At 38.8% G+C, this 22,362-nt stretch overlaps 1 protein-coding gene across 4 annotated transcripts in view; it reads right to left on the bottom strand.

Moving 5' to 3' along the window:
* The window catches only part of LOC130931315 (L-rhamnose-binding lectin SML-like), a 41,245-nt gene that overhangs the window by 7,507 nt on the left and 11,376 nt on the right, over positions 1–22,362 (bottom strand). For 3 of the 4 annotated variants that reach the window (XM_057860022.1, XM_057860012.1, XM_057859996.1), the window contains 5 exons: positions 16,929–17,064; positions 10,163–10,272; positions 10,043–10,087; positions 9,831–9,963; positions 162–544 (listed from right to left, as the gene is read on the bottom strand). In XM_057860022.1, coding sequence (XP_057716005.1) covers positions 397–544; positions 9,831–9,963; positions 10,043–10,087; positions 10,163–10,272; positions 16,929–17,064 — 572 coding nt within the window. In that variant the 3' untranslated portion in view covers positions 162–396. Of the gene's footprint in view, positions 1–161; positions 545–9,830; positions 9,964–10,042; positions 10,088–10,162; positions 10,273–16,928; positions 17,065–22,362 lie in introns of those variants that run through there. The other variant, XR_009067193.1, reaches the window with a different exon arrangement.

Genomic DNA, 22,362 nt, shown 5'->3' on the forward strand with positions numbered 1-22,362 from the left:
TCATTCTCAGGCTTATCCTCAAACCCCTTTTTTAATTTGTTTTATTGTATTTAAAAAAATTTTTTTTTTTTATGACTGTTGTCAAGTCCGACCCTTCCTAAAAAGCCGTGTTCAAGGCAAGCTAGGCGCTAATAACGCACAGCTGCTTGATGTGTGATGGCGCGGTGTGGATTCTCTGTTCAGCTTGTTTGGACAGAATATTAATTAAAGATGAATGAAAACTAAATATTATTGAATATGTCATTATTATCATTTTAAACATTTAAGTGACGGGTAAAAATAGATTATGACCGGATTTTTATGACCCTGTCAGTCAAAATGACAGACAACGAAAAAGTCTAGCGCAACCTCTGATCCCGAGGTACTCCTCTAATAACACTGTATTCTTCCCTAACATTAAAAATGAGCTTGAAATGTTAAATAGGCAAAAAACATCTTACATCGACACGTGTAAGCAACCTCCAAGTACTTGTAGGTGCCTCCACAGGGGTCTCCAAACACATTGTTGCTTGCACGAATGGTACAGCTGTTTTGCCCATTACACCTATAAAGAAAAAAATATTAAGATTAGGGCAGCCATGATCAAACAACTCATCGATAATGACAATTCATGAATCGTTCAAACCGGTGTTTCTCAAACATTGTACACTAGCGTCATAGCCAACAATGAAATACAGTACAGTTAGTTCCGTTAGGGTTATGACGTACTCGAATTACTCGATTTCGACTTAGGACGCCAGAGTCTCACCCGCCATTTTGTCTCCAATCGTGTTTTTTTTAAGTCGCATAAACGGTACCTTATTGTACCTCACAGTATCTTACTTTTTTACTTAACTTTATGAATATGACGTCTTCTGTCCTCAATAAACGTTAAGTTGTCCAGTGTTCTTATGTTCAAAATTACACGCATTTTAACTATAAAACACTTGACAAAAAATTATGTTCAAACATTCGTCTAATCGGAGCAATATGTAAATTTAGTAGATTAGCCTAATTTGCTTATCAAAAGTTGCCTTGCTTAAATGCTACGAATACTAACGTATTTACAATTCTCAAAGCAAATCGCTCACACGTAACTCCACAAACTGGAGCTGTAAACTTAATTACAGTGGGGCAAATAAGTATTTAGTCAACCACTAATTGTGCAAGTTCTCCCACTTGAAAATATTAGAGGCCTGTAATTGTCAACATGGGTAAACCTCACCCATGAGAGACAGAATGTGGAAAAAAAACAGAAAATCACGTTGTTTGATTTTTAAAGAATTTATTTGCAAATCATGGTGGAAAATAAGTATTTGGTCAATACCAAAAGTTCACCTCAATACTTTGTTATGTACCCTTTGTTGGCAATAACGGAGGCCAAACGATTTTTGTAACTCTTCACAAGCTTTTCACACACTGTTGCTGGTATTTTGGCCCATTCCTCCATGCAGAACAGTGATGTTTTGGGGCTGTCGTTGGGCAACACGGACTTTCAACTCCCTCCACAGATTTTCTATGGGGTTGAGATCACCCTAGGACCTTGAAATGCTTCTTACGAAGCCACTCCTTTGTTGCCCTGGCTGTGTGTTTGGGATCATTGTCATGCTGAAAGACCCAGCCACGCCTCATCTTCAATGGTCTTGCTGATGGAAGGAGATTTTCCCTCAAAATCTCTCGATACATAGCCCCATTCATTCTTTCCTTTACACAGATCAGTTCTCCTGGTCCCTTTGCAGAAAAACAGTCCCAAAGCATGATGTTTCCACCCCCATGCTTCACAGGGGGTATGGTGTTCTTCGGATGCAATTCAGTATTCTTTCTCCTCCAAACATGAGAACCTGTGTTTCTACCAAAAAGTTCTATTTTGGTTTCATCTGACCATAACACATTCTCCCAGTCCTCTTCTGGATCATCCAAATGCTCTCTAGCAAACTGCAGACGGGCCTGGACGTGTACTTTCTTCAGCAGTGCAGGATTTGAGTCCCTGCATTGTGTTACTGTGGTCCCAGCTCTGTAGGTCATTCACTAGGTCCCCCCGTGTGGTTCTGGGATTTTTGCTCACCGTTCTTGTTATTATTTTGACGCCACGGGGTGAGATCTTGCATGGAGCCACCGATCGAGGGAGATTATCAGTGGTCTTGTATGTCTTCCATTGCTCCCACAGTTGATTTCTTTACACCAAGCGTTTTACCTATTGCATATTCAGTCTTCCCAGCCGAGTGCAGGTCTACAATTTTGTCTCTGGTGTCCTTCGACAGCTCTTTGGTCTTGGCCATAGTGGAGTTTAGAGTGTGACTGACTGAAGTTGTGGACAGGTGTCTTTTATACCGATAATGAGTTAAAACAGGTGCCATTAATTAATACAGGTAACGAGTGGAACCTCGTTAGAAGTTAGACCTCTTTGACAGCCAGAAATCTTGCTTGTTTGTAGGTGACCAAGTGCTTATTTTCTACTCTAATTTGGAAATAAATTCTTTAAAAATCAAACAATGTGATTTTCTGTTTTTTTTTCCCACATTGTCTCTCATGGTTGAGGTTTACCCATGTTGACAATTACAGGCCTCTCTAATCTTTTCAAGTAGGAGAACTTGCACAATTGGTGGTTGACTAAATACTTATTTGCCCCACTGTATGAGTGCTTACACAAACATTTATTAGCTGAAACAACTTACAGCCTTACATGGACCAAACCAGAGCGCAGATGTCCTTTCTCAATGTCAGACGCGATTCTGCTCCTCAGTCATAAGGCAACAGTCCAGCCAGACCCAATGCTGCCACCAGAGGGCAGTTTATCCTCCATCATTAAACAAAATGCAATACTTTTGTACTTTTTGAAGAGTTATTTTTGGGTACTTGAAAGATTATTTCCGACTTACGTGGAAATTTGGGTTAGTTCGCCAGCGTAGGAACGGAAGTCGTTCGAAACCCGGGGACTATATAGCTTTAAAGGTTAAACATTTATGTCTAATATAAATCAATATGACTAACTACTGCATTGTAAAATACATACGGGGACTGAATGATTCCAAAAATGGTATGATCACATACGTTAGAAAAAAATTGTAACTACTAGCATATATACTCGCGATTAGGGGGGGCCAAACATGTTGATGACCCCAAAACAAAGTGTCAGCAATAAAATTCAATTACAAGATGCTCGGTTAATAGGGATAGCGTCTCTAAGCTGGTAGTCACATGATCTGTTTGAAATATAATTTTGACCCATTATGTAATAATGTTTTGTTGCTTTACAACTTTTATAGATAACATTTTACCGGCTAGGTCTTTATTTTAAACCGTGTTGTTAATCTCACTTTAAGAAAGTAATTAGTTACAGTTATAAAATACTTTTCCCAAAAAGTAATTGAGTTAGTAACTCCGTTACCTCAATGTAAGAGTAATTAGTTACGGTACTTGGCAAAGTAACTGATGTTACTTTTCATGTTCTACAAGTTATTACATGATCCATTCTATAAAGTCTTTCACATGTTTTTATTAACTGATTGAATTGAACTGAACTGTCTTTTTCATTCCCCAAAAAACAGGTCACACTTTTTACAGGTTTTTAAATTTCACCTAGTATATCATGGTATACAAACTTTAACTTTCAAATGCTGTTGTACTGAACCCGCAGCTAACCGTGACCCCCGTGCGGAGGAATGTACTGAACCCTGACTCTAGCTGTTTTTTGTTTTTATTTTTTTAAATCACACAAGGTTTATGGATACATCATTCAAGAAAAGTTTAGGGCAAGTGACTGTTTATTGGTGTAGCATCTACAAGGACAACGCGCACATTCTTATGATAATGCAAAGTCAACAGGAAAACAGCCCATTCTTTTCAACTAATTATACCCACGTGAACGCCATTAAATGTATGTAAAAAAAAAAAAAGTTGCCCGAGAGTTTAAGTTGAGGCTTTCCACGCGAAATGCTACTGCTCGCGAGAACGCGAATGCAATGCTAACTAGGGCTGCAGCTATCGAATATTTTAGTAATCGAGTAATCGACTGACAATTCTATCGATTAATCGAGTAATCGGATAAAACAAATATATTTTTAGGTGAAGAGCAATTATAAATATACATGAGAAAACAAGACATTTCATCTAATCTTGAACCATTTTCAGTCAATCAATGTCTTTATTTTCGATGTATATTGTTGAAAACAGCCAACAATTGCATCTCAGATGTAAAAAAGACTAATTCACTGCTTTCACTCAAAAAACCTTTAAATCTTTAAAAAAAAAATATATATATATATACATATATATATATATATATATATAGATAGAGATAGATAGATAGATACACTGCCAATGGGAAAACCCATTGGCAGTGTATCAAATACTTGTTCTCCCCACTGTATATATGCCTAAAAATGCCGTTACACTTGATAACACACATCACTTAAAAGTTAGGTTTTTTTCCCACGTTTCAATTGAATTTGTATTTGTGTCAAGCCATTTTTAAGTTCTAGTTAAGTTTTAAGTTAGTCTAAACCAGCGGTCTCAAACCGACTCCACAAAGGGCCGCAGTGGGTCCTGGTTTTTGTTCCGACAGATCCAGCACAAACAGTTCAACCAATGAGGTTTCTACTAACATAAGCAGCACCTGATTGCAATCATCTGATTACACTTGTAAGAAACCAGATTGGTGAAAAGGTATTTGTCTCGTTTGGTTGGAATGAAATCCAGTACCCCCTGCGGCCCTTTGAGGACCGGTTTGAGACCACTGGTCTAAACTGTAAGTACTGAAGGAAAAAGGTACCGTCATCGCACACACAATATAATTGTTTGCATTAGTCTAACACATATATAGTCTAACACATACATATGGTACAGGCACCGTCTAACTGTTTGCATTACTCTAACACACGTAATATAATTTATCAGGAAATAGTATCATTTTCATATTTACGGTAGGACTACACTACTAATATAAAATAAATAGCACACCATAGTTTAATGAGAAGAAATAGAAGAGATACACAATGCCGTCTTATCACAAGATTGACGCACCAACTCTTGCAATCAGCTCTCCCAGCAAACTCCAAGGACAAAGTGCTTTGTCCTAAAACAAGTACAACCAGCCCGGACAGCAAAGTTGATAGCGGGCGTCCCAATCCGCGCACGAACCTAAGCCGCCCAAAACCGGCCACAGAGGGGAAGACCCAAAAGTAACGCCCAGACACACCTTCGGACACACCTTTGACACGGCCCGCTTTAGCAAAGACTTTAAAAAGACTGGACACTGAGATAACACAGATTTTTGCTGCTCGGAAACATGTAGCCTTGTTTTGGATCCAGAATTGTCCCTCCGTCGTCTGTTTTTGCCTTGTTTTTACCATTGTCGACGAATAAATTGTCAACCTGTTTTCGGTGAGTGTTCTTCAAGCTTTTGAAACATGGAGTCAGTACAAAGGGTTAAAATAAGAGGACGCGCGGAGTTCTGCCTTCCCGGTCGGCGCGCACGGAGGCAGCGTCGGCTGAGCGGCACTTGTTTTGGCCGGTGCTGTCCCCGGGTGCGTCTGGGCCGGGGGGGGGGGGGCGAATTTCAACAGTACTGATAGGATTTTGAGTTTTTGCAGTGTTCAAAATAAATGTATGATACAGGCTGTATTGGAGCACATTAGGGACCAGTGCTACTTGGTGTTTTATCCAGCAATGACTACTGAGCTAAAATTGATAGTTAGCATTATTGAGTTTTTATTTTACACCCTCATCACTCCTCAACGCTATGTTATGTTAAAGCCTGTATGTAAGACACGTTAGCCATGCATCGACAGTGGTTATATTTCGTAGAAACCTCGCCCTCCGCAGGGCTAACGTTACATGAGCTAGTGAATAACGTTAATCTTATTTATTAGCGTTTAATGCTCTTTATTAGCGCTTAGCGCTCTACTGCTTTAAGATGGCGGCTGTTTACTAACGCTGCCCAGACGCGGCCGAGTCTGTCATTTCGCATCTAGTTCAACATACAAGTGATCTCTATGAGACTCATCAGACGCTACCTGCTATCAACGTAGCATCGTGCGGGCTAGTATTTAGCAACGTTGGCGTCGTTTGTAGCGGCTGATGTAAGTTTTTGGGGTCTTTTTTTGCTTCTTCCTCTACGCATGTGACATCAGCGCATTGTCCCGCATTAAAAGTAGTCCGAGCAAAACGTGACGCTAAGAGCCGTCAAAATAAACGATTACTCGAGGTGAATAAAATTACTTGGGTGAGATTTTAAACTCGAGTTGCTCGAGTATTCATATCAGCTCTAATGCCTATGCTCCGAGCCACCTAGCATCGCGCTTGCAACGGCATCACAACCCTCTTCCCACCTCCCGCTCTGCTCTTTCCGTGTCTCTCAGACATCTCACTCGTCATTCAACCAAACTGTAGTAATGCACGCCTTCACATCCTCAGTAACGGTAATGGCGTTGTAAAGGTGGGAAAAGTACTGACAAAAATAACGCCGTTAGTGAGGCCGTTATACTCTAACGCCGTTATTAATAACACTGATTTTAAATTCATATATACGAAAAGTCATTTACAAGCAATGACATTTTTCGGCCACTGGGGGAGCACTGCCCCACCTGCCTCCCATAAATCTCGACGTGTGGTAACAATTAGTGTTGCACCGATACCATTTTTTGGCCCCGATACCGATACCTGGCTGTGCAGTATCGGCCGATACCGATACCATACCGATACCACCCCGTTTATATATATATATATATATATGTATATTTTTTTTCTTTATTTTTTTTTTTCCAAAGAGCTACATAATTGGATGTGAAATCATTGCTATCAAGGCTTTGTCAGGCTGTTGCTTACCTTTGCAAAATAGGAAAAAGTACACTAAACCCTAGTAGACAATAGTTGAATAAACCTTTGGCTCTCAATGGCCAAAATAGTGCTAAATTTGTGAAATTAATAAAACATGTATAATACTAGCCCAACAGTAAGAAAGTAAAAATAAATTCATAATAATAAACTCTGAATGAACTGAATAAACTTTTTTAAACCTCTCAAAGTCCAAACAGTGCAACTTTCATGAAATTATTGTCACATTCTGCTGCTGGTTAGATTGTGTTTTGTTGCTGGGCGTGGGGGTGTGGCACTTGAATCCAATACAGGCTCATCAATGCAGCATTTAAGCACGGGTGATCTCAGAGAAGGCTGCCGAGATATTTGCCTTGCTGATCGCTATTTGACATCTGGCACAATAATCTCGCTACATTTGCTTGTTATGCCCCTGCATAGGGTTTTTCTGTTGGTGTGCTGCTCTCGTTTGTAACCGCTGCCTATCGTCTTAGTTTGTCCGTCGACCTGCTGTCACGGACTCCTTTTGTTATTTCTACTATCCCGCGATCGCGTGTTATTTTTTGTTTGCAATCATTAAACCCTTTTATGTATCCCCCGCTTGTTGTCTGCTTGGAGGTTCAACCTTGTTTCCGCATTTGCGGACGCTAACAATTATAAGTAATAATAATTGACCACAGCATCCCGTCTCTCCTTTTTTTCGGGAGGTGGGAGTCCCTTATTTCTGTTCCTGAAAGGTGGCAACCCTACTTTGGAAACACTTCCCAAATTACTGCGGCATTTCTTTCAGTAAAAGACAATAAAAGTAAAGTAGACGAAGTGAACTGACCAGAGATTGTTGCTCCGGTCCAGCGGCCTTCTTCCTCTGGATCGCAGTCCTGCTCTTGCAGGCTCAAACTCGTTGTGTTCGTTCACGTTTCGTCTTCAAATGTTTTATCAAGTTCGAGGTATTGAAACTGGCCGATTTAACTCCACATCTCCAAACTTTCAGGCCGCAAATCTTGCATGCAGCCATTGATTTTAATCGACGGGATTTCTATTTGGAAATATTTCCCGACCGCCGCGGCGCCGCCATATTTCCTGGTTTGTTTTTCGTCCATATGAAAAAGCCCCCTTTTGATTGGTCAGGAGTGGCTATTGGCCCGCTCTCATTGGTCTGGAGCAGACCAATAGCGATAGCTGCTTGGTGTTCACGTGTCATCACACAACACAGAGACAGAGTGTAATGAGCGCCAGGAGGAGAAAAAGGCTGTGGTCAAATGTTATAATAATGGACCGGTAAATGGTATCGGCGCCGTCTTTGTTGGTACTCGCCGATACCGATACCACCATTTCGGGCCGGATCGGCGCCCCCTGCCGATACTAGTATCGGTATCGGTGTATCTTTAGTAACAATACATCGAAAAGGTTCCGTATTGAGTAGGGCTGTCAAACGATTAAAATTTTTAATCGAGTTAATCACAGCTTAAAAATTAATTAATCGTAATTAATCGCAATTAATCGCAATTCAAACCATCTCTAAAATATGCCATATTGTTCTGTAAATTATTGTTGGAATGGAAAGATAAGACCCAAACAACATACTGTACATAAGTACTGTATTTGTTTATTGTAACAATAAATCCACAAATGGCATTAACATTTTTTCTGTTAAAGTGATCCACGGATAGAAAGACTTGTAGCTCTTAAACGATAAATGTTATAGTTACAAGTTATAGTAATTTTATATTAAAACCCCTCTTCATGTTTTCGTTTTAATAAAATTTGTAAAATTTTCAATCAAAATTAGAGTTAATATAATTATAAGAAGAATAAAAATAACAATAATAAAAATAGAGTGACCAAAGTTTTATGTGTATTTTGCATAGCGATTTTGATATGGAATGCCAGTTCATTTTGCATTGTTCTTTAAGAATAGGGCCTCATTACTATAGACTGAAGTGCTTTTCTTTTTGTGAATTTTTTTTTTTTTTTTGGGAGAGATAGGAATATTATTTTTGTTGTGCTTTCACTAAACGATACTTGTTCTCCCCACTGTATGTTTGTTGTGAAGGAGTTGCCAATAAACGGCGCGGTCCAAAGAACGCCTGTGTCCACTCGCCTTTACTGTATTAAATATATCTGTACATATCTTACCCAAAATACAACAAGAGACACATAATTGCCACTAAAAGAAAGAAAACTTACCGAAATATGTGTGGAGCACAAATAGCAATTTGCGTTGCATTGTGAATACAGCATAAACGTCTCACAACTACTAATTCTCCCACGTTTTGAAGAAATAACATGAGTATGGAATGGCGCTGCCCCCAATCGGCCGGTGGCATTCTCTTCACTCTTAATGTCCATAAACGGCCTCATTGTATAATCTGTTTGAGGCAATATGCGAGATGGTCATTCACCCAAGCGCCAGCAGAGGGCGGCAAAACTCCATAACAACAAGTGAGCTTTTCACTGAACAGTCATTTAAATCTGTCTGAGCGGGACATCTGCGTTAATTGCGTCAAATATTTTAACGTGATTAATTTAAAAAATTAATTAACGCCCGTTAACGCGATAATTTTGACAGCCCTAGTATTGAGATATTTTGTTAAAAGGTGTCACTGTTTTTAAAAAAGGAACCAATCGGGTGCTACCAAAATCTTCCTTCAAAATCGTGTCTACGTTAGCTCACTGGCTGCCATTGACAGTGCTAAACATCCAATTGATTTAGACTGGATTGGACGTCTAGTGCTGTCAATGGCACTGAAAGTAGAGCATTCACAGCCAGTCTTTTGTGGGCATTTACATGTCACTTTCTATTCAGTTACTTCTTGTTGGTTTTTGAGTCATTTCCTATTTATTTGGGGACATTGAGTCTCTTCAGTAACCCAAAATCAACAGGAAATGACGTGAGATGCCCCATAATGAACTCATTGCACGGCATTGGCTGCTGACAGCCGTAGACGTCCAATCCAGTTCAAATGGATTGGACGTCTTCTAGTGATAAATCCTCAGCAGAATGATGAAAATACTAGTTTTTCTGTGTGCCACAATACCTGTTTTGGACAATTTTAGTCGGACGTAGGCATTCGACATTTCGTATCTGTCTCGCAGGCCTTCTGAAGGTACACGTGGTCCGGTCGCGACGTCCGTAGTCGGCACCATAGACGAAGATAACTTTCCCAGAACCTGGCATCGTAATTAGATGTTAAGTTGAAAAGTTGTGTCAAGGGAATTCATCGTAAAGCAAAGGTCAGGTAATTCTTACCACAAGACAAATGCGCCAAAGTCTCCTCGCATGCTACCACGGTAGCTATTGGAAAACATTCAAAACATGAGTTATAAAAACGATACATCGCAGGCAATTCAACAACAACTTGCTACGTACTTGCGGGCAAGCAGGTGAAGGTGGTCTGCAAATATTTAAAGGTGCCAACACAGGGATCGGGATTGCGAAAAAAATCTGTGTTTACCACACACGTCTTTTTGCCATTGCATCTGCAGATGTGTTTCGAAGAAAAAACATGACACACAAATTGAATATTTACACATATTGGGTGAATTCATGTTGATTTTGAGGCACTCCAGAGACACATCCTGTAGATATCGGGTCACTTTCTGTTGAATTCAAGGCATTTTTATGGTCACTTCTTGTAGATATTGGCTAACCTTACAACTATGGGACCATTGGACTTACGAGGAAGTGAGTAAACATCGTGTTTTGTATAGAGCTGTCAAAATTATCGCGTTAACGGGCGGTAATTAATTTTTTAAATTAATCACGTCAAAATACTTGACGCATTTTTAGGGCTGCAGGTATCGAATATTTTAGTAATCGAGTAATCGACTGAAAAATATATCGATTAATCGAGTAATCGGATAAAACAAATATTTTTAGGTGAAGAGCAATTATAAAAGATATACATGAGAAAACAAGACATTTCATCTAATCTTGAACCATTTTCAGTCAATCAATGTCTTTATTTTGGATGTATATTGTTGAAAACAGCTAACAATTGCATCTCAGATGTAACTAGAATTAAAAAAAAAAAAATCACTGCTTTCACTCAAAAAACCTTTAGATCTTATTTAAAAAAAAAATAAATAAATAAAAAAAAAAATATATATATATATATATACCTAAAAATGCCATTACGCTTGATAACACACATCACTTAAAAGTTAGGATTTTTTCCCACGTGTTTCAATTGAATTTCTATTTGTGTCAAGCCATTTTTAAGTTCTAGTTAAGTTTTACGCTACTCTAAACTGTAAGTCCTGATAGGATTTTGAGTTTTTGCAGTGTTCAAAATAAATATATGATACAGGCCGTATTGGAGCACATTAGGGACCAGTGCTACTTGGTGTTTTATCCAGCAATGACTACTAAGCTAAAATTGATAGTTAGCATTATTGAGTTTTTATTTTACACACTCATCACTCCACAAAGCTATGTTATGTTAAAGCCTGTATGTAAGACACGTTAGCCACGCATCGAAAGTGGTCATAATTAATAGAAACCTAGCCCTCCGCAGGGCTAACGTTACGTGAGGTAGTGACTAAGACAGTAATTTTAATCTATTTATTAGCGCTTAGCGCTCTTTATTAGCGCTTAGCGCTCTACTGCTTTAAGATGGCGGCTGTTTATTAACGCTGCCCAGACGCGGCCGAGTCTGTCATTTCGCATCTAGTTCAACATACATGTGATCTCTACGAGACTCATCAGATGTTACCTGCTACCAATTTAACATCATGCGGGCTAGTTTTTAGCAACGTCAGCGTAGTTTGGAGCGGCTCTCGGCTGCGGAAATGTTTTTTTTTTTTTTTTTTTTTTTTATTGCTTCTTCCTCTACGCACGTGACGTCAGCGCGTTGTCCCGCATTAAAAGTAGTCCGAGCGAAACGTGATGCTTAGAGCTGTCAAAATAAACGATTACTCGAGGTGAATAAAATTACTCGGATCAGTTTTTAAACTCGAGTTACTCGAGTTGCTCGAGTATTCGTTTCAGCTCTACATTTAACGCACATGCCCCGCTCAAACAGATTAAAATGACAGCACAGTGTCATGTCCACTTGTTACTTGTGTTTTGTTGCCCTCTGCTGGCGGTTGGGTGCGACTGATTTTATGGGTTTCAGCACCATGAGCATTGTGTAATTATTGACATCAACAATGGCAAGCTACTAGTTTATTTTTTTATTAAAAATTTTACAAATTTTATTCAAACGAAAACATTAAGAGGGGTTTTAATTAGGGATGTCAAACGATTAAAATTTTTAATCGAGTTAGTTACAGCTTAAAAATTAATTAATCGTAATTAATCGCAATTCAAACCATCTATAAAATATGCCATTATTTTCGGTAAATTATTGTTGGAATGGAAAGATAAGACACAAGATGGATATATACATTCAAAATAGGGTACATAAGGACTGTATTTGTTTATTATAACAATAAATCAACAAGATGGCATTAACATTATTAACATTCTGTTAAAGCGATCCATGGATCGAAAGACTTGTAGTTCTTAAAAGATAAATGTTTGTACAAGTTATAGAAATTTTATATTAAAACCCCTCTTAATGTTTTCGTTTTAATAAAATTTGTAAAATGTTCAGTTGGACAGTTATGTTTAAAACTAATCAAAATTATTACATTTGAAGTGCTTAAAACCATATACACACACACACACATTTTTCAAAATCATACTTTGGGGAAAAAGTGAGAAAAAAACATGTGTTATATAGACCCTACCCACGTGACGTCACAACTCCGCCCTCCTGACTGGTGCCGCCCAATTGTCCTTCAACACATCGTGTTTACCTGTTACGGCTACGTACATTCCTCCTATTTACGGCGTGTTTTCCTGCTCGTTAACATTAATAATCAAAATAGTGAAGGCGTGTGTGGCGGTCGGTTGCAATAACAAAGATAGACGGAGAGACTTGAAGTTCTACCGGATTCCGAGAGACCCGGAGAGGAGAGAGCGAGATGGGCTGCTGCAATTCGACGAGAAAACTGGGCTCCAAACGATTACCACAGATTATGTAGTAGTCATTTTATATCTGGTAAGATGCATTTAATATAAATTTAGAGGGTTTTGGGCTGACAACCACAATTAAGATCATTGCTAGACTAATCGCCGACAACATACACGTATGTATGTAGTGAGAGTGCTATCGCTAAACCATATAAACATTAAAAGCCCTAGCTCCATTGACAAATGACATGAAATACATTAGACTTGACAGTGGATGTTAGCAAGAACAAAAGATTTTGAATTGAAAATTTCGTAACTCACCTTTCCAAGCACAAGATAGATTCCTGCCGAATTTTCGTGGACGAGGATCTGTTTCACCCAACCAGCAACGAAGTATTTATAAGCCTCCAAGCTCTTAAAGTTTTTCAAACTTTCGTGAGAATAGGCTGATTTTGTGTGGACAAGATAGTTGTAAATATCAGGGTAGCTAGCAGATGTCAGGCAAAGACGGCGAAGACGGCGGGTCGAAAAACATCGATTTAGGCATCAAATATGGATCTGGCGAATGGATAAACTGAAGCTTTTCCACATAACGCCTTTTATGCAACGCATCCAGTGAGTTTACGGCATCCGAAAGCACCGGGTCTTCTATGAAATGCATTATAAATTGCTCGATCAATTGAGACTATTGATAATACAGACACAAAATGACGGACAAGGGGGGCGGAACAATACAGCGATCACGTGATTTTGTGACGTCGGTGGGTAGGGTCTATAGAGATAGACATCTCACGTCATTTTCAAAGTATGGGAATCGGCAATAAAATATAAAATATCGGATCCGATATTTTATTTTTATTTTATTTTATTTTTAATTAAATCGTTTTCTAATTGTATTTAACGTTACAGACAAAATGTCTTACACTCATCCAGAATCTTTAGTTTTGCTTAAAGTGGGGCTGTCAAACTTATCGCGTCAACGGCGGTAATAACATTAAAATATTTAACGCAATTAACGTATGCGCTACACTACCCACTCACGCATTGTCGTGTTCAATCTATAATGGCACCGTATTACGTATACATAAAACTAAAAGGCAACGTTAAATGAGTAGAGAGAATTTTGGCAGCCTTTGAAGCCTTTTTTTTAATTGGCTAAAGCATTACAATCCCTCTCTCAACGATCAGAAATATCGTGGGAAGCAATGTGGGGAAGAAAGGTTGATCTTTTTCTTAACACCCTATTTTATTTCCCAACGCTGAGAAGATATATCAATTGGTACCATTACGCACAGTCATGATTCCACTTCGCATCATTGCAGTATCATTTACTGAAAGCTCAACAAATACACTAGATGGCAATATTTAGTCACAATATACAAAGTCACATTTATCCTTTAAGAATTACACTTCTTTCTATCCGTGGATCCCTCTCACAGAAAGAATGTTAATAATGTAGTAAATGCCATCTTGAGGACTTATTGTCATAATAAACAAATACAGTACTTATATACTGTACGTTGAATGTATATATTCGTACGAGTTTTATTCATTTTTTTCTGAATGCATTGCCAAAATGTATATGATCGGGAAAAATTATCGGGAATGATTGGAATTGAATCGGGAGCAAAAAAAAAAAGCAATCGGATCGGGAATTTTAATATCGGGATCGGAAGATACTTCAACTAAAACGATCGGGATCGGGTCGGGAGCAAAAAAACATGATCGGAACAACCTTAGTCTTATATGTATCTCTTTCCAATGCTAAGTCTGAATGAATACATTGAGCACACACACAAAAAAAATACAAATTATGGGGGTGGGGGTGCAACTTTGCGGTTTCACTTATCGCAGCGGGTTCTGGTCCCCATTATCCGCAAAAAACGAGGGATCTCTGTACACTGTGGTCATGGTGAGTCATCCAAAGTCTTTCCAGCTATTCAGGTCATCTAATGAAAAAAAAAAATGTATATACAGTGCCTTGCAAAAGTATTCGGCCCCCTTGAACCTTGCAACCTTTCGCCACATTTCAGGCTTCAAACATAAACATATAAAATTTTAATTTTTTGTCAAGAATCAACAACAAGTGGGACACAATCGTGAAGTGGAACAAAATTTATTGGATAATTTAAACTTTTTTAACAAATAAAAAACTGATAAGTGGGGCGTGCAATATTATTCGGCCCCCTTGCGTTAATACTTTGTAGCGCCACCTTTTGCTCCAATTACAGCTGCAAGTCGCTTGGGGTACGTTTCTATCAGTTTTGCACATGGAGAGACTGACATTCTTGCCCATTCTTCCTTGCAAAACAGCTCGAGCTCAGTGAGGTTGGATGGAGAGTGTTTGTGAACAGCGGTCTTCAGCTCTTTCCACAGATTCTCGATTGGATTCAGGTCTGGACTTTGACTTGGCCATTCTAACACCTGGATACGTTAATTTTTGAACCATTCCATTGTAGATTTGGCTTTATGTTTTGGATCATTGTCCTGTTGGAAGATAAATCTCCGTCCCAGTCTCAGGTCTTGTGCAGATACCAACAGGTTTTCTTCCAGAATGTTCCTGTATTTGGCTGCATCCATCTTCCCGTTAATTTTAACCATCTTCCCTGTCCCTGCTGAAGAAAAGCAGGCCCAAACCATGATGCTACCACCACCATGTTTGACAGTGGGGATGGTGTGTTCAGGGTGATGAGCTGTGTTGCTTTTACGCCAAACATATCGTTTTGCATTGTGGCCAAAAAGTTCAATTTTGGTTTCATCTGACCAGAGCACCTTCTTCCACATGTTTGGTGTGTCTCCCAGGTGGCTTGTGGCAAACTTTAAACGAGACTTTTTATGATATCTTTGAGAAATGGCTTTCTTCTTGCCACTCTTCCATAAAGGCCAGATTTGTGCAGTGTACGGCTGATTGTTGTCCTATGGACAGACTCTCCTACCTCAGCTGTAGATCTCTGCAGTTCATCCAGAGTGATCATGGGCCTCTTGGCTGCATCTCTGATCAGTTTTCTCCTTGTTTGAGAAGAAAGTTTGGAAGGACGGCCGGGTCTTGGTAGATTTGCAGTGGTCTGATGCTCCTTCCATTTCAATATGATGGCTTGCACAGTGCTCCTTGAGATGTTTAAAGCTTGGGAAAACTTTTTGTATCCCAATCCGGCTTTAAACTTCTCCACAACAGTATCTCGGACCTGCCTGGTGTGTTCCTTGGTTTTCATAATGCTTTCTGCACTTTAAACAGAACCCTGAGACTATCACAGAGCAGGTGCATTTATACGGAGACTTGATTACACACAGGTAGATTCTATTTATTATCATCGGTCATTTAGGACAGCATTGGATCATTCAGAGATCCTCATTGAACTTCTGGAGTGAGTTTGCTGCACTGAAAGTAAAGGGGCCGAATAATATTGCACGCCCCACTTTTCAGTTTTTTTTTTTTTTGTTAAAAAAGTTTAAATTATCCAATAAATGTTGTTCCACTTCATGATTGTGTCCCACTTGTTGTTGATTCTTGACAAAAAAATTAAATTTCATATCTTTATGTTTGAAGCCTGAAATGTGGCGAAAGGTTGCAAGATTCAAGGGGGCCGAATACTTATGCAAGGCACTGTATATATATTTTTTTTAAATATTGCAATATAATATCGCAAACCCCCAAAAAATCGCAGCAATAGTTTTTTCCAATATCGTTCAGGCCTACCTGACATCATCAGTAAGTGGCCCAGATATGCCCCAAAATCCACGGGAAGTAATGTGATATCAATAGTAAGTGAACCGATATGGAAGTAAACCTGAAACGTCCCCTTATCAACAGGAAGTGAAGTGATCTGATATCAACAGTAACTGATCCAGAAATGCAATAAAATCAACAGGAGGTGATCTGATATCAACAGGGAAGTTTAACCATGTCAAAAGGAAATGACCCTGAAACGCCTTCATATCCACAGGAAGTGATGTCATTTTAATAGGAAGTAAGCCTGAAACTCCCCCCAATCATCAGGAAGTGACCTGATATCAACAGGGAGTTAAACGATATACACTGAAGGAAACCCTGAAACGCCCCCGAATCAACAGGAAGTGACAGAAAATCAACAGTAAATGACCTGAAATGCCCCAAAATTCAACTCATTCCTTGGCATTGACCGCCATAGACGTATGGTGAAGTTCCCACCCCTTGTACCTTCTTCTCAGGGTGTTAACTGTGCCTCGGCGAGAGCAACGCGTGTTTTCCACTTGCTGTGGAGGTCGGCCTTCAGCGCACACCGCCGAGTTTGAGCGGCCGTAGAAAGCCCGCCGTACGTTGATTACTCCTTGCTCTGTTACAAGACAAATACACAGCAATCTAAATGATTCCACTAGGTATAGGCATTCGTCTATACATTGTATCAAGATATACAGTGCTGGCCAAAAGTACAGTGGGGCAAATAAGAATTTAGTCAACCACTAGTTCTCCCACTTGAAAATATTGGAGAGGCCTGTAATTCTCAAGATGACTAAACCTCAACCACAAGAGACAGAATGTGGAAAAAAACCAGAAAATCACATTGTTTGATTTTTAAAGAATTTATTTGCAAATCATGGTGGAAAAGAATCATTTGGTCAATACCAAAAGTTCATCTCAATACTTTGTTTTGTACCCTTTGTTGGCAATAGCGAAGGCCAAACGTTTTCTGTAACATTTCACATGCTTTTCACACACTGTTGCTGGTATTTTGGCCCATTCCTCCATGCAGATCTCCTCTAGAGCAGTGATGTTTTGGGGCAACACGGACTTTTCAACTCCCTCCACAGATTTTCTATGGGGTTGAGATCTGGAGATTGGCTAGGCCACTCCAGAACCTTGAAATGCTTCTTCCGAAGCCACACCTTTGTTGCCCTGTCTGTGTGTTTGGGATCATTGTCATGCTGAAAGACCCAGTCACATCTCATCTTGTATGCCCTTGCTGATGGAAGGAGATTTTCACTCAAAAACATGGCCCCATTCATTTGGTCTTGGCTATAGTAGCGTTTGTAGTCTGACTGACTGACATTGTGGACAGATGTCGTTTATACAGATAATGAGTTTAAACAGGTGCCATTAATACAGGTAACAAGTGGAGCCTCGCTAGACCTCGTTAGACCTTGTTAGAAGAAGTTAGATCTCTTTGACAGCCAGAAATCTTGCTTGTTTGTAGGTGACCAAATACTTGTTTTCCACTCTAATTTGGAAATAAATTCTTTAAAAATCAATGTGAAATTCCCTTTTTTTTTCTATATTCTGTCTCTCATGGTTGAGGTTTACCCATGTTGACAATTACAGGCCTCTCTAATCTTTTCAAGTAGGAGAACTTGCACAATTGGTGGTTGACTAAATACTGTGTAAAAAAAAAAATATATATATATATATATATATATATATATATATATATATATATATATGTATATCAGGGGTCGCGTTAACCGGAAATTTTCCGTCGTTGACCGGTTTTTTAAAACGGTGACGGAAAAAACTGAAGTCCGTCAGTCATTTTGACAGGTTGCAATTCACACCCCAGACCACAGGGTGGCATATTAATTAGCTATTGTCTCTCTTAATGCATGACGTCGTTGGCTATTCTGTCAGAATATTGTAGCGTCACCGGGGTCTGGCGGCAGCACCGTGATTGACACATCAACGCGAGGTTCTTATTGGTGCACCCGGTGTGCCAGCGCGTGATCCAATTGGTGGACTAGATTGCCGCCTGTGTATAGACAAGTTTTCGAGGTACCGGTTTACTTCCTTATGTCTTCCTTCCCCTTCCGTTTCCGCCTGTTTACCATTGAAGTCAATGGCGGTGGAATCGAAGTTGGAAGGTCTTTATACAAGATCCCGGGAATGTTATTTTGATGTAGGCGGGTGGAGAACCAAGCCAAGGCCTTCATGCTTCGTACCATTTCGATTTCCAAACCATGGGTGGTCGTACTCGTCATACAGGAGGGACGGAAGATGTACAAAACTGACAGCTCCTGCAGTCATGCCCCCGCTGTTATGGAAGGTAATGTTCTCTAAAAATACGAAACCTAAAATCTGGCGCATGAAACGACTTGTTGCCTTTGCTATTGATATTACGATGATGATTGTAATTACGAAGTTTAATTGTTTTTACAACAACTAGCTTCTGCTACTGCTGCTATCCGCCTGTTGCTAATCGTGTTTGAATGCACCGCATAAATCAAGTGTTACAAGTTTTTATTCGTTTGTTTCCAGCTGGGAAACGCTGTTATAAAAGGGAAGACAACTTGACTTGTACGTTGATGGACATATATCGAACATAATTCGTTTGCGTTCCACAATGATGATGACAGCTCGACTCCCGGGAGAGGCCGAAAGAGGGGCAGGAATTGTGACAGACGGTGGTTCGCCGAGATCGCCGTGATCCAACTACGAACTTGTGAACGGCAGCATCTTTAAATATATGCTATTGGAGCTGGAATTACCGAGGACGGGAAAAAAGCACATCTAAATGCCGCCGAGGGCCTCCGTGATGTCGCTATTTGTTCACGAGGCTCCGGAGCTCTGCGGTCTGATATCACATTCTCATATGCTATTTTTGCAATACTTTTATAAATGTGATTTATTGACCTGTTTTGGAGTGCACCAATCGTTTAAAAATAAAAACGGAATCATGGAATCATGTCTAAATGTTTTATTGCGATCAATGCCTGCAATAAAAAAAAAAAGAATGACATACTGTGTTAACATCATATGTACATAACCTTGTAGCATTTCCTTGTAACAAAACAATCTATGTCAGCCCTTCTGCAGTCGGCAAATGTAATATAACTTGTAATTTCACCACATTTTGGTCACTAATGGCCGTAGTATCAATCCATTCCTCAGGTTAACACAGGCTGACCGTTGTTAATAATTTTGTCCACGAATGATCAACGAAGTGACACGAACTGCTATCCAATCTTTTCTACGTGTCATCTAGGTCGTGCTGAATCAATTTTTGAAGATTCCATGGGTTGCTCTGGCTTGATTTCGTAGTTTTATCGTCGTCAATACACTGCTACTCAACCGGACCGGAAGTGCGAAGCAGACATTTTCCTAGATAGCGGCGCCCATATTTCGCTCAGGAAACTTGGCACCAAACGATCACCACAGACTATGTAGTAGTCATTTTATATCTGGTAAGATGCATTTAATATATATTTAGAAGATTTTGGGCTGACAACCACAATTAAGATCATTGTGTGACGTTGGTGATTGGGGTCTATATGGTGTCCTCTTTTTCTTTGGGAATGGAGTTGTTTTGTTGGTGTTGTTGGCGGTAAGCAGAGTAAAAAGAGGGAGAAAAATACAACTTCAGTGTCTAATTTTTCGCCGCCAAGCAAGCGTTACAAAATTAAAAATGAATGAAAACTAAATACTATTGAATATGTCATCATTATCATTTTAAAAATTTCAGTGACTGGTAAAAATAGATTATGACCGGATTTTTATGACCCTGTCAGTCAAAATGACAGACAACGAAAATGTCTAGCGCAACCTCTGATGTATATATATATATATTTGTATATTTTTATTTGGGGTGCAACCGTTCAATTAGCCCATGGTTCGGTTTGCTTTTTGTATTTTTTTTTTTTTTTTAAAAACTGCCTTTATTTTGCTTTTAAGAAAATGAAATAAACACTTAGTAAACACACACACACACACACATATATATATATATATATATATATATATATATATATATATATATATATATATATATATATATTAGGGCTGTCAAACGATTAAAATTTTTAATCGAGTTAATTACAGCTTAAAAAGTAATTCATCATAATTAATCGCAATTAATCGCAATTCAAACCATCTATAAAATATGCCATATTTTTCTGTAAATTATATATATATTCTGTAAAATAAATTGTTGGAATGGAAAGATAAGACACAAGATGGATATATACATTCAACATACGGTACATAAGGACTGTAGTGGGCATTTCACTCTACTGTCATTTAAATCTGTCTATGCTGTCCTCACTCCGAAGCGTCTACTTTTTCCAAAGCTAGACAGCTAGTGAACGACGCCTTAATAATCAGATTTCTCCCTTTTTCATCTGATTTATTCATAAAATAGCCTCAAACCATTGTCCTCTTTAGACCGTCGTAAAACTACAACAACAAAAAAGTACACAAGCATTGCATTAGCAACAACGTTAGCTTAGCACGCTATACAGGTTCACTAAATATAAACAAAAAGCGTCTCATACAAAAAATAGAACATTTCGCTTACTCACATAATATGTACATTCTTTACAACAACCATACTTACGGACAAATCTTGTCCAAGGATCATATAAGCACAACATTACAACGTAGGCGTCAGCCCGAGACGTCGCGCAGCCATATTGAACTGGCAAGAAAAAAAATAAACCATGTCGCAAAGCGACCACAAGAGTTCGCTGTTAGACAGCACAAAAAGCCTGCTGTAAAACCTACTTAGGCAGAATACTGTCTGAGCGGGACATGTGCGTTAATTGCGTTAAATATTATAAACGTGATTAATTTAAAAAATGAATTACCGCGCGTTAACACGATAATTTTGACAGCCCTAATATATATGTGTATATATATATGTGTATGGCGGAAAACACAGACAAGACTGAAAAAGCAGTTTCTGCTCCTGCACCCATCTTTAAAAGAAACTGCAGTATTTTAAGCCAAAACAACTGAACATAGAACAATATGTCTACATGCTGCCATAGCAGATTCATGGCGCATTAAGCCCCCAAACTATTTTTAATTTGTCTGTTTCCCCTGAAAACCCCCGTTTACAGACGTCGCACAACCGCTTTTGTTTCAACCTTGCCATAAAAACAAGGTAAGTAATCGAATATATCATTCGAAATGTCTGTCATTTTTAGCTTAGAATAATTATTTGACGTCTAATATTTAGTTTAAAGAAAACAACAACTTTAAAAAAGGATTCACTCGCATATTTCAAACTTTTACACAAATTATGTCAGAATTAAAAATTTGGCGTCTGTAAAAAAAGTCACGGATATCTACCTCATAACTATCACTTAATTGTATTTTTTTTTTGTTACTGTCGCATTTTCCCCAATATGTTAGATACTAAATCGATTCAAACAAAGAAAAATTGCAAAATAACATTTAAAAGGGTAATTCTATGAAAAAGAAAATCTCAACTACGCCTTGTTGTCTGCGATTTCTGCATCGCGACCCTTGTTATATTACCATGTTTCACCCATAAAATCCCGAAAAACTCCAGCTGTGGCCATTCACATCTGTGTCGTGACACTCGATCATACATGCTATATGGAGTTTTTGGATCCAAACAAGGTAAGTACGTGAGAATATCTCGTTAAAATCGTGGCGTCTTTAATTCTGCTCTCTCGTGCTCTCGCCTCCAGTTAGGGTTTTGCTGTTAAATGTTTTTTTTTTTTTTAATGCCCTTTTGCTTAAAAAATTTATTCCTCCAGAAAATTGAGATTTTAAACTGTCCAATGATGTATCACACATGCATATCGAACAATTTTGAAATTTGGCCAAATTGGAGGTCTCAGAGTCAAGTCACCTGAGTGTTTTCCGCCATCTACTGTATATATATATATATATATATATA

Source organism: Corythoichthys intestinalis, chromosome 2 (genome assembly GCF_030265065.1).
Source record: "Corythoichthys intestinalis isolate RoL2023-P3 chromosome 2, ASM3026506v1, whole genome shotgun sequence".
Lineage (NCBI taxonomy): Eukaryota > Metazoa > Chordata > Actinopteri > Syngnathiformes > Syngnathidae > Corythoichthys > Corythoichthys intestinalis.